The sequence below is a fragment of the Dunckerocampus dactyliophorus genome, chromosome 9 (genome assembly GCF_027744805.1).
Source record: "Dunckerocampus dactyliophorus isolate RoL2022-P2 chromosome 9, RoL_Ddac_1.1, whole genome shotgun sequence".
NCBI classification, from domain to species: Eukaryota; Metazoa; Chordata; class Actinopteri; order Syngnathiformes; family Syngnathidae; genus Dunckerocampus; species Dunckerocampus dactyliophorus.
Genome location: NC_072827.1, coordinates 13,292,231 through 13,304,826, shown reverse-complemented (window position 1 = coordinate 13,304,826; position 12,596 = coordinate 13,292,231). Strand labels below are relative to the sequence as shown.

At 42.4% G+C, this 12,596-nt stretch overlaps 2 protein-coding genes across 2 annotated transcripts in view; one reads left to right on the top strand and one right to left on the bottom strand.

The window, feature by feature from the left end:
* Positions 1–1,502: 1,502 nt before the first annotated feature.
* Positions 1,503–5,183, top strand: LOC129187704 (protein lifeguard 3-like). The gene is made up of 11 exons (XM_054787315.1): positions 1,503–1,749; positions 1,829–1,896; positions 1,967–2,031; positions 2,112–2,165; positions 2,242–2,292; positions 2,379–2,418; positions 3,645–3,682; positions 3,761–3,848; positions 4,213–4,308; positions 4,414–4,467; positions 4,623–5,183. The coding sequence occupies exons 1-11, from the start codon at positions 1,503–1,505 to the stop codon at positions 4,770–4,772; spliced, it is 951 nt and encodes a 316-aa protein (XP_054643290.1). The 3' UTR covers positions 4,773–5,183.
* Positions 5,184–6,860: 1,677 nt separating this feature from the next.
* Positions 6,861–12,596, bottom strand: part of dars1 (aspartyl-tRNA synthetase 1) — a 44,647-nt gene continuing 38,911 nt past the window's right edge. The window contains exons 13-18 of the mRNA XM_054786868.1: positions 12,378–12,524; positions 12,211–12,253; positions 9,160–9,240; positions 8,820–8,931; positions 8,604–8,675; positions 6,861–8,514 (exon numbers count right to left, since the gene is read on the bottom strand). Of these exons, the coding sequence (XP_054642843.1) occupies positions 8,423–8,514; positions 8,604–8,675; positions 8,820–8,931; positions 9,160–9,240; positions 12,211–12,253; positions 12,378–12,524 (547 nt within the window). The 3' untranslated portion in view covers positions 6,861–8,422. The remainder of the gene's footprint in view (positions 8,515–8,603; positions 8,676–8,819; positions 8,932–9,159; positions 9,241–12,210; positions 12,254–12,377; positions 12,525–12,596) is intronic.

Here is a 12,596-nt window from a genome sequence, read left to right as displayed (position 1 = left end):
GTCACAGGGGCAGCAGTTTCAGTTGGGAAGTTCAGACTTCAAGTTCCATCAGGAGGACACCAAGGCATTCCCAAGCCAGCTGTGAGACATATCCCTCCAGCATGTCCTAGGTCTGCCCCAGGGTTTTTTCTCGGCTGGGCATGGCCGGAACACCTCAACAGGGACGTGTCTGGGAGGCATCTGGACTAGATGCCCGAGCCACCTCAAATGGCTTCTCTCGATGTGAAGGAGCAGTGGTTGTACTCTGGGCCCCTCCCGGATGGCTGAGCTCCTCAACCTATCTTTGTCATGTGAACATTTTTGCCATGTGTTTTATTTTGATTGCAAACATTATCAACAAATTAAAGACAAAGTAAAAAGTATCTAAATTGGCATCAGCGATGCCGGCCATTATATTTACTTGGTATCGAATTTTCAGGTCTAACAGTCAGAATGCAAAAAAAAAACCCAAACATTCAAAATCACTCAGCATGATCTTGGCAGGTTATCAGGACAACACAAGCAATAACATTTATTCTAATTAATACAGACCCTTTAAAGAAAATAATTAATGCAAAATATTACAAGCTGGAGAAGCACTCGGAGAGCGCAGACCTCCGTCAAGCACCATAATTTCCCCCATATTGTGATTCATACCAAAATAATAATCCTACATTTTTCAGTCTTTGATATTTTGTACTGTAGAACCTGTTGGAAATGTGTCTCTGACCATTTTTTTGTGGAATTGTATTCACAAATGTCGAAAATGGTCCTATCTCACAATGTTAAAGAATCCTTTAAAAAACTTTCTGGATCTAGACGGTGATCAGGATCACCCCCAAAATTTAATCAGTTCTTCCGTATCCCATTTCCAAAAATTCCTGAACATTGTATCCAAATCCATTCAGAACTTTTTAAGTTATTTTGAACACAAACAAACAGATAAACAGCAAAAACACGCTCGCACATTGCATTGCGCATTGCTGTATTTAGAGAGTTTAGATTAGATATTCTAATAGACTTCCTCAAATTTGGTTTACGTATGTACAGTGCACAATATGAAAGGCCTCCAGGGTGTCCTCCTCAGTATTTACACTATTATTCTTCTTTTTACATGATATACACAGTGCCAGGGCAACATAACAAATGTTATTGTTTTAAAGAATTTGAATCTCCCTGCGCAATAGGAGCATCCAGCCAATGCCCCTGTACAGAGACTAAGTTACAGTGCATAGATCTTATTACAGAGGGGATGTTATACTGAGCTGGGAAAGAGAAGGAAAGTACAGGAGGACACATTGCAGAAAAAGCAGGTACGGAAAACCACAGTCTTTTTTACTCTTTGTATTTTTGTTTGACTATAATGTAGCGTGCATGCTGTAGATTTCTGAATGCCATATCACAAGTGATGTACGACTGTTGACCTGTGCTTTAGTGTGACTATTTATTAATAACGTACACAAGCCTCAATAAGACGCAAGGATGACAACAGTAACATCCCGCTGAACCTGATTGTTGAAGGTATGACATCTAAACTAGATCATCCTCCAACCTATGAAGACGCTCTACAGCAGCCCAAGAATGGAAACGAACCGGACCAGCTGCAACATGGCTCAGCTTATCCACCGCCTCCATCGTACAGTCCCGGTCCTGGCATGTACCCCGGCCCCCCTGGCTACTGGGCCCAGCCCGGCATGTGGGCAGCCCCTGGCTCTGGGATGCCCAGCACAATACCCACTCTGTCTGCCGGGGTGCCTGCAACAAACCCTGGTTAGGACGGAATATCACAATGTTCATCGCAGCCATCTTTATTTCAAAGTCTGCATGTTATCTCATCCTAACTTTGCAGGAGACATGGATGGTTTTCTGAACACGCAGTGGGAGAGCACATCCGTTCGGCATGGTTTCATCAGAAAGGTGAGGCTATTTATCTCATGTGTGCATTTTATTTTAAGGTGAACCGTTTGTGTGTGTGCTTTTTTGGCAGGTTTATTTAATCTTAGCAGCTCAGCTCACTGTCACCTTTTCCGTTGTTGCAGTCTTTACATTTGTGTAAGTGTCAACACAGTTCATGTCACGCCATAGTCATCTACTACTACTACTACTCTAATACTGTATGTGTGCATTCACAGTGATCCAGTGAAGATGTTTGTTATCAGGTATCCTGGCATCTACTGGGCATCTCTGTGAGTTACAAAAAAACCCAGATTTTTCTAAAATGCTACCACACAATAACAATGTCAGAGTTGTGTCTCTTTATAGTGTGGTTTATTTTATGGTTTACTGCATTCTTATTTGCTGCAAAGAGCCAAGGTCAGCATTGCCCTCAATGGTTATAAATTATTAGTATTCTTTTTAATTACAGATATATATATTGTATATTATTTGTAATTGTGTAGGAGGCGTTTTCCATGGAATCTTGTACTGCTGGGAGTATTTGTGAGTATTGTTGTGTATGGATGAAAAGAACTTGATTACGGTGGTGGCTAATTAGCATTTACAGTCGTTAGCATAAGCCACGCCTCTCTGTTGTGACGGCGAGTAGTCCCCACAGAGTCTGACGCGCTTTTTAAACTTCATATTCTTATCTGAAAACAGCAATAGCAGTGTTCAATACCAACACCAAATATGTATCTCAAACTCGCAAACACGACGTCTGTCACTCACAAAACGTCCTCTTTCTCCACCACGTGACCGCGAGGTGCGTTCATGGACACTCCGAACTCCGTGGTTTTCCACACAAAAAGGGAAATGGCTTAGGTCAGGGGTTCCCAACGTGGGACCCACATTTATTTAAAACATTTTTAGTTATATTAATTTGTATAACTTTTAACAATTATTGTTTTTATAATTATTTATTTAATTCTGTCATTTATTTAAACTAAGCAAATGTATTTGTTTTTTTAAAAATCACCCGTGTCATATTTTGAAAAGTAACACACATAATTACATGTTCAAGATGCATTTTCGACGTATTTATTGCGGCATTTTGTCAAGGAAATGAGAAAGAATGTAACTGCAATCATGCGTAAATTAAAATGAAATATCAAAATTGCATGAAATACAACCACAAAAACAGATATTTCACTTATAACTGTGCAATGAATACGTACCAAAAAGAAAGATGACTAAAATGTTGCTCAATTTTACTTCAAAGTAATCATAAAAAAAGAAAGTCAGACATCGGTTGTACCGTATATTGCATATTTTTATGTAATTTTCTGTCTGCGACTCACCCAGAATGAATCGGCAACCCAAGTTTGAGTCCCGATCCACCAGTTGAGAACCACTGGCTAGCCCAATATAATTGTGCAGGATAAAAGTGTGTTATCTCATACGAACTACTGTACTGTATATTATGATGTGTCATATGTTTTAGCTCATGCGCATTTTCAATACATTTGGATCTGCTAATAGACAATGTTAAATATATATAATCATGTCCTGTCATTTATGCTTCTGTTAATAAAATACAGAGAAACTGGGTATTTTTCAGACATTGTGATTAATTTGTAAACTGTGATTAATCCGATTAAAAATCTGACTTTTGTCAGCAGATCCGTATTTCAAAAAACAAAATATTGTAGTTGGATAACTGTCATGCGATGCTCTGCAAATGAATAGAACAAAAAGCATGATTTCTTTTAATTTGCTTCCTTTTGCAGACTGTTGCCCTGTCTTACATGTCGGGAACAATTTCAAGGTTTGCTTTGGACTTTTCCCTCCCACAGACAGCACATTCTCATCATGATGTAATTGTTTTTGTTGCAATCTCCTCCAGTTATTATGAAACCAAAGCTGTCTTTCTTGCCATGGGAATAACAGCATTAGTTTGTATCACTGTCACAGTCTTCTGCTTCCAAACCAAGGTAAGACGGAGATAAAAAAAAAAAAAAAAGAGCTTCTGTGTGTGTGGTTGAGCCGCCTCTAGGTTGTCACAGAATGTCTTTGTTGTCAGTGTAAAAGAACGCCTTTGTCTCGCATTACAACTGTGAACCGTGTACCTTTTTAAATATTTATAAGATTTTTTTGGAGATGTGAATTCGTCTTTTTCTGTCTGATGCAAGCGAGATGAAAAAAAAAGAAGTCACATCTTTGCTGTTGGGAACTTGACACCCATTTTTTGTTGAGTTTATACCTCATTATAATCCTCCTTAGAATGTTTCTGGCTGCCTTTCAGCACGCTGCATGCATGGAATTGTATGCTGCCATTTGAATTGTTTCTCATCCCAGGTTGACTTCACTTCCTGCGGGGGGTTTCTCTGTATTGCTGCCATTTTGCTCATGATCATTGGGATTGTGACAGCCGTCGTGCTCTCCTTCCAATATGTAAGGGCTTCTTTTAGGATGGAGTCTGTCTGTTTATGTTCCTCCCAGGGTGCATCCGTTTGACCAATTTACCATTCAGAGGCCTTTTCTCATGTCACTCAACAGGTGCCTTGGCTCCATATGCTCTATGCTGCCATCGGAGCCATCGTTTACACCCTGGTGAGTTATATGTGAATATAATAATAATCCTGTAATTTTTATAATTCATAAAATACATAAATTGTAATATGTTTACTATAATTAACATGTATTTTACGTTTTAAAAAAATCATTTATTTTGATGACCGACCTCTGCTGTATTTCCTCCTTGTTAGTTTTTAGTATACAACACACAGCTTCTCATTGGAAACCGGGAGTTGGCGATAAGCCCCGAAGAGTACGTCTATGGAGCGCTGTCTCTCTACATTGACATTGTTCACATTTTCCTCTTCATCCTCCAAATAAGTGGCGCTGCTACCGAATAAGCTCACGGAGAGAGAGAGGAACCTTTTCTCCTGGGATCATGTCAGCCCAAACGGCTGACATGATTCAGTGTTTATTGTAAAGTATGTTCCATTGCCAGCTTTAAATGTGATGTGATTCTTGCTAAAAATATATATTTTGCTGTTAACACTTACGCACTTTGGGTTGTTGTTGTGCTGGATATGAAAAGGCATGGCAGGAAATTGCCTGAGCAAAACTTTAAATCCCTCGTTTATGGCGGTTTATTAGTTTCAGTTTCAGTTTTGTGCTAAATTTATTTCCACGAAGTAGGATTCCTTTAATTAATCCTTTTATTTATAGAATTTGTTTGTAGTTAGAGCATAGAAAACCTGTTACCACCTTTTAAATAGTTTTTAACATTACACTGTGTTCCGTATTATTATGCAAATAAGATTTTGGCATCATAAAAATAAAAGTTTTTGTTTTTCAATGAAATTCATGGATGCCATTGTGTCTTGGGGCTCTTTGGATGACCGACATCAATCTCGGACAACTGTCATAATTAGTTTATGACGGTTGTCATAAACTAATTGCTTAATAATTGCTTAATAATGATGTTCCACATTATTAAGCATGCCACAGATTTCAAGCAATATAGGAAAGAAAAAAGGATCTCTGCTGACAAAAAAGCGTCAAATATTGCAATGCCTTGGACAAGGCATGAAAACATTCGGTGAAGAAATTTGTGGCTGATTCATATTGACAGTCGGGATTGTGCTGACAAAAGGCATATCGAGAAAGGTTTCTGCCAGACAAATTCATGGAATCAAGAGAGGACCTGCTGAAAAGCCACTACAAAGCAGCGAACAGATATTTGAAGCTGCTGGTGCCTCTGAAGTCCCATGAACCTCAAGGTGTAGGATCCTCCAGAGGTTTGTGGTTATTCATCAGTAACCCACCCTGTTTCGCACCGCCCGCACCGGGGCTCGAACACAGGACCTTCGCAATGGGAGGTGAGAGCGCTGACCACACGGCCAAAAGCCCAGACTGTCGACCGCGTCTTCAGCGCAGCTCTTAAGGCAGAGGGAGTGAGTTTTACCACCATACACTTGCACAGCCTCACAGGCTGGCATCCGTTCCACATCAACCAACCATTTGGCCACCCCTAACCAATACTCACAAGCATAAATGGTTGCAGTCGGCCAACAAATACATGAAGATTAGCTTTCAAACAATCCTGTTTACTGATGAGGGCCGTGCAACCTAGGGTGGTCCGGATGGATGAAGTAAGAGTATGGCCAGCAAGGCTGTGATGTCAGCAACGAGGTGGATGAGTCATGTTTTGGATCAGAATCATTGGGGGTAGTCGGTAGGCCCTTTATGGTCATAGGAGGTGTGAAAATGACCTCAGCAAAGTGTGTAGCGTTTCTGACTGACCACTTTCTTCCATGGCACAATATGAATAACCATACCTTGTAGCAAAGTGACCTTCACCCGCCATCTCATGATATAAAGAATACCTACCTCTCTGTCACTGGCTGTTATGGGCATAAAAGGAGAGAAAGTCATGGTTTGGGCCCCCCGTGTTCCACTGACCTTAACCCAATTAAGAACCTCTTGAGCATCATCAGGCAAAAAATGTCTATTTAGCAAAATCAGAGAAAAAAATTATTTGCATAATATAGTATAGAGCCCTCTAGACATGAAATAACACCCCTATAGTTACCTTTACACCCGTATTACCCAATATAGTAGAACTAAAGGAGAAAATACGCCATTTAAGACATACATAAGACTGATGCTCGTGTGTGGTGCTGTAAATGTGTTCTGGCGGCACAGACAGGAAGTGATGTCGGGGGTTCAGTGTTGAGTTTTAGCTTGGTGTGAGTTACAACCTGTGTAAGCGATTATTGTGACTGTTGTGAGCTAATTCAGGCCAGCAATAAAAGCCTGTTGTTCCGGTGACCAAGTCTGGTGCTTGTGTGTCTCACCAAACATAGTAACATTACTGATGTAATGTGTGATGACCAGTGTAGAATACTACATATCGTCACAAAGTCTTTGAATGAGACTTCTGAATGTCTTAGATTTGTATTTTAGATCATTCAGCCATTTTTATGCTTGAAGGTCTTATTCATGAAACTGCATGATTTATTAATATTTTTGAAAAACCATGATAGAATGAAGCAGCAAAATTCAAAGCGCTAAGTGGCTAAGTGGATTACTGTATTAACTTCCAATTTATTCTGGGAAAAATCGGTCGGGACCTCAATGGAATAAAATATACTCAAAAATAAACGCAACACTTGTTTTTGCTCCCATTTTTCATGAGCTGAACTCAAAAAGATGCAAAACTTGTACACAAAAGGCCTATTCCTCTCAAATAATGTTCACAAATGTATAATTCATTCACCTCACAGCTGCGGCATATCAAGATGTTGAATAGACAGCATTATTACTGCACAAGTGCCTTGGCTTGGCCACAATAAAAGGGCACTCCAAAATGTTCAACTTCCAGGAATTGTGTACAGATCCTGGCAACACAGGGCCAAGGATTATCATGCTGCAACATGAGGCGACAGTCGTGGATAAATGGCACAAAATCGGGCCTCAGGATCTCATAACGATATTGCCATAAATTCAAAATACCATCAATTTGCGGATCGAGCGGCCGGGTCATGGTTTGGGCAGGCGTATGTTATGGACAATGAACACAAGTGCATTTTATTTATGCCATTTTGAGTGCACAGAGATACCGTGTGAGATCCTGAGGCCAATTGCTCTGCCATTCATCCACGACCATCACCTCGTGTTACAGCATGATATATTTTGCAAGGATCAGTACACAATTCCTGAAAGCTGAGCATTTGAGTGGCCTTTTATTGCGTACGAAAGCATCCCTGTTCTTGCATTGCCTGCATACTCACCAGATATGTCACCAATTGAGCGTGTTTGGGATGCTTTGGATCAGCTTATACAATTTGGAGTGGGCTTTTTATTGTTGTCAACCTAATAATGATGGTGTCTAAACAGTATCTTGTTATGCCACAACTGTGAGGTGGATGAATTATGAATTATAAATGCTCACAAACACATGTTTGTGAACAATGTTTGAGAGAAATGGTCCGTTTTGTGTATGCAGAATAAGTTTAACATCTTGGAGTTCAGCTCGTGAAAAATGGGAGTAAAAAGAAAAGCGCTGCGTTAAAATGAATAAACGAGAGCTCAGCTTCATGGGTTGAAAAATATTTTTATGAGCCATGATTTTTCAATTTAAGTTGATTAAAAAAGATGTAGTTACATACTGTAGGAGGCCATGATGATTAGCTGGAGGTAGTTAGGACTTAGATGAGACCCTCTAGTAGTTACCTTCTTGAGAAGGGATGCTGTTACTTCCTAGTTGACCAAAAGAAGGACTGCAAGTGCATCTTTAAAACCTAACATAAGTGTCCTCTTCTTCTCTTCACTGTTCCGTGTTGTAAGGCAACTGTAGAAAACAAGCAATAAAGTTCCCTACTGCTGCAATGACTTCAATCTCTCATAGAAATGAATCACAGTTGCAAGTTAGTGTCTAGGTGGCACTAGCTGCTAAACCCTTTCTCTTTCAGTGTTGTGAATTAGTAGATTCCCATCACCCATGTGCATCCTATAGACAGGTAATATAGCAAGATGGCGCCACACGGCCGAACGGTCAAGGTGTCAGGCGCTTGGGGTCACGAGGGAACATGGAGGTCTGGCGCACGTTGTGGAGCCCCAGGTACAGCATGCAGACTCTCTCTAGGCCTGCAAGGGGCACAGGTCACTCATGAGCCAAGTAACTTGTATTATCTTTGTTAAACATGACAACTGTATTTCTCTCATGAATTCCTTACCAATGCCTCCACCGCCATGTGGGGGGGCACCGTAGCGGAACGAGTCGATGTATGCCTTTATTTTCTCCAGATCTGTGATGATAAAAAAATGTCTGACTATATTTGGTAGTATGGCTCAAACAAAATGCACACATTTTCTGGTGTGATGTCTTATTGTCACCTGCAGAGGGAGACAAAACCTCATTTAATGACAACAGCAGTAACTGTAGAGCTTACCAATCTGGTGATGCTTTGCCCGTTCCGTCAGCATCTCAGCATCGTGGATTCTCTGGGCTCCAGACAGGATTTCTTCCCCACGCATGAACATGTCATACGAGTTGGAGCATTTCTGCGCAAAAAAACCCAACATTAACAATACTGGTTCATGCAAAAAAGGATAAAAAGATTAAACCGATCACTCAACAGCTTTCACTCAAAGATTTTTGCAATACAGTGACAATTTCATAGAATACGCCATCATTATACATCTGATCTGACAATATTTGTAAGTAAAATCTTGCTGCTCAGTTCTCTGCGTAGCTGGGAACGCTTACATGTGAGCTGGTGAGAGACTTACGGGGTTGTTGGGATCAGGCATGGTGTAGAAAGGTCTCACAGCCAGAGGGTACTTGTCCAGCACGTAGAAGTCAGTATCATACTGAAGAAAAGGGGAAAATAATTGCTGTATATATAAAAGATGGCAGCATACAGGGAGTGAACAAACAGTGGATTGTTATGTCCAAACTTTTTCCACAGAGGACCACATAAAAAAAATAAAAAATCAAAGGATGCAGGGCGCCACTTTGATATTTGTATATATTTTATTTTATATTGTATAAAAAGGCTAAAAAAAAAAAAAAAAACAATTTACATATATATACACCCTGCTCAAAAAAATTAGAGGAACACTTTGAAAACACATCAGATCTAAACTGGGGGAAAAATGATGTTGAATATCTTTCCTGATAATAAGTGGGTGATGTATTAGTAACAAAATGATGCCACATAATTTGATAGAAATGAAAATGATCACCCTATAGATGGGGGAAATCAAAGACACCCCAAAAATGAAAGTGAAAAAATGATGCAGCAGACTGGTCCATTTTGCTAAAATGTCATTGTAGCAACTCAAAATGATTCTCAGTAGTTTGTGTGGCCCCCACGTGCTTGTACGCATGCCTGACAACGTCGGGGCATGCTCCTAATGAGACTACGGATGGTGTCCTGGGGGATCTCCTTCCAGATCTGGACCAGGGCATCAATGAGCTCCTGGACAGCCTGAGGAGCAACCTGGCGGCGCCGGAAGGACATAAACATAATGTCCCAGAGGTGTTCTATTGGATTTAGGTCAGGTGAAAGTGGGGGCCAGTCAATGGTATCAGCTCCTCCCGAGGCTTTCCGAGGCCAGTTGGGACAGTCTCTCCAACGTGTCATGGGTCTTCCCCAAGGCCTTCTACCGGTCGGACTTGTCCTGAACACCTCCCCAGGGAGTCGTACGGGAGGCATCCTGACCAGATGCCCAAGCCACCTCATCTGGCTCCTCTCAATGCGGAGGAGTACCGGTTCTACTCCAAGTATCTCCCGGATGACAGTGCTTCTCACCTTACCTCTAAGCAAGAGCCCAGCCACCCTACGAAGAAAACTCATTTCGGCCCCTTGTACCCGCGATCTTGTCCTTTCGGTCACTACCCAAAGCTCATGACCATTGGTGAGGGTAGAAACGTAGATCGACCAGTGAATTCAACTCAACCCTCTCTTCACACAACAGACTGATGTAGAGTCTGCATCACTGCAGACACCGCACCAATACGCCTGTCTATCTCGAGTTCCTTCCCTCACTCGTGAACAAGACCCCGAGGTACCTAAATTCCTCCACTTGGGGCAGGAGATGGCACTCCACCCTTTTCCGGGCGAGAACCATGGACTCAGAGTTGGAGGTGCTGATTCTTATCCCAGCCGCTTCACACTCGGCTGCGAACCGATCCAGTTCACGGCTTGATTAAGCCAGCAAGACCACATCATCTGCAAAAAGCAGAGACTCAATCCACAGAATTCCTCGAGGAACACGGTTGAATGCCTTCTCCAAGTCCACAAAACACAAGACTGGTTGTGCAAACTCCCATGCACCCTCAAGGACGCTGCTGAGAGCGTAAAGCTGGTCCACAGTTCCTGGACCAGGACGAAAACCACACTGCTCCTCCTGAATCCGAGATTCAACTATCCGGCAGATCCTCCTCTCCAGAACCCCTGAATAGACCTTACCAGGAAGGCTGAAGAGTGTGATTCCACGATAGTTGGAACACACCCTCCGGTCCCCCTTCTTAAAAAGGGGTACCACCACCCCGGACTGCCAATCCAGAGGTACTGCCCCCGATGCCCACGCGATGCTGCAGAGTCGTGTCAACCGAGACACGTCTACAGCATCCAGGGCCTTAAGGAACTCTAGGCGGATCTCATCCACCCCTGCCACAGAGGAGCTTTTTGACAACCTCAAGACAGGAGAGCCCACCGTGGAGTCCCCAGGCTCTCATAGGAAGACGTGTCGGTGGGATTGAGGAGGTCTTCAAAGTATTCTTTCCACCGATCCGCAACATCCTGAGTCGAGGTCAGCAGCACACCATCCCCACCATACACAGTGTTGAGACGCCGGATGGTGGAGTTTTTGCCTCAGCAACTGCCAGAGTCGCAGAACGCTTGGCCTACTGATACCAGTCAGCTACTTTCGGAGTCCCATGAGCCAAAAAGGCCTGATAAGACTCCTTCAGCTTGACGGCATCCCTCACCACTGCTGTCCACCAACGAGTTCTGGGATTACCGCCACGACAGGCACCGACCACCTTCCGGCCACAGCTCCAATCAGCTGCCTCGACAATGGAGGTACGGAATATAATTAATTATAATTAATTAATAATATAATTCAGACTCGATGTCCGCCACCTCCCTCGGAACATGGTCGAAGCTCTCCCAGAGGTGGGAGTTGAAACTCCTTCTGACAGGGGACTCAGTCGTTCCCAGCAGACCTTCACAATACATTTGGGCCTGCCAGGTCTGACCGGCATCCTCCCCCACCATCGGAGCCAACTTACCACCAGGTGGTGATCGGTTTACAGCTCTGCCCCTCTCTTCACCTGAGTGTCCAAAACATATGTCCGCAAGTCGGATGATACGACCACAAAGTCAATCACCGATTCCACCAAACAGGATACAGAAAACCAAAATAAGAGCACAAAAAAGGAAACAACATGATAACTAAGGAAAACCAAAATTTACGTCCAGCCTGTCGTGCAAAACATTACATAAAGCGCTGATTATGCAAGGGAGGAGTAAGGCGCCTTCCATCAATACTTTTAATCTAATATCACTAATATGAATCATTCTGAGCCACATGCAGTGTTTTGGCACTTTTTCTACAACTTCGACAGATACAGTAGATTGTATTGCACATTGTAGTATTTCTTTGATTTTGCACAAATTGTATTTATTTGTGAAAATGCATCCAGAAGGAGAAGCGTAACGTGTTCATTAGACAACCTTAGTTTGAGGGAAGAGCTGCTGCCTATTGGTTGATAGTGCTGGACAATATGGGATATCGGTAAGAATGCCAATATGGAGCATCTCCAGTACCTACCTTTTCCTTAACAAGGCGGCCAAGAAGCTTTTCATTTGGTGTGCTGAAGAACAAAACCAATTTTCTATTAGTAACGTGTGATGTAACGGCATCTTAAAAACTAGTAAAGCTTCTCTATTCATGATTATGCTTTGATTTTATTTTGCCGAGGTGTGACAATATCTGACCTCAGGTCTTCCTCGTCACCCATCTCCACCCCGGCTGCGCGCAACATGGCCAAGGCCTCGGTGTATTCCAGCCTCAGAGTGGGCTCCAGGAATTTGAAAGGCTCGCTGGGGAACTGCTTGTTTACTGTCTGGATCTCAGTCTGGAAGCTGATGCAAACAGGCAGGAAAGGTTACCACAACCAAGGAATTACTCGCTCCGCTCATCCATCAATTCATCCT

What these genes read in the sequence shown, in the direction of transcription:
- LOC129187704 (XM_054787315.1), top strand. Translation starts at nt 1,503, where the DNA reads ATGACATCTAAACTAGATCATCCTCCAACCTATGAAGACGCTCTACAG. An exon ending in GGCATCTACTGGGCATCTCT is followed by an intron (nt 2,166 to 2,241) that starts GTGAGTTACAAA and finishes GTCTCTTTATAG; the next exon opens with TGTGGTTTATTTTATGGTTT. An exon ending in TTGTACTGCTGGGAGTATTT is followed by an intron (nt 2,419 to 3,644) that starts GTGAGTATTGTT and finishes TTCCTTTTGCAG; the next exon opens with ACTGTTGCCCTGTCTTACAT.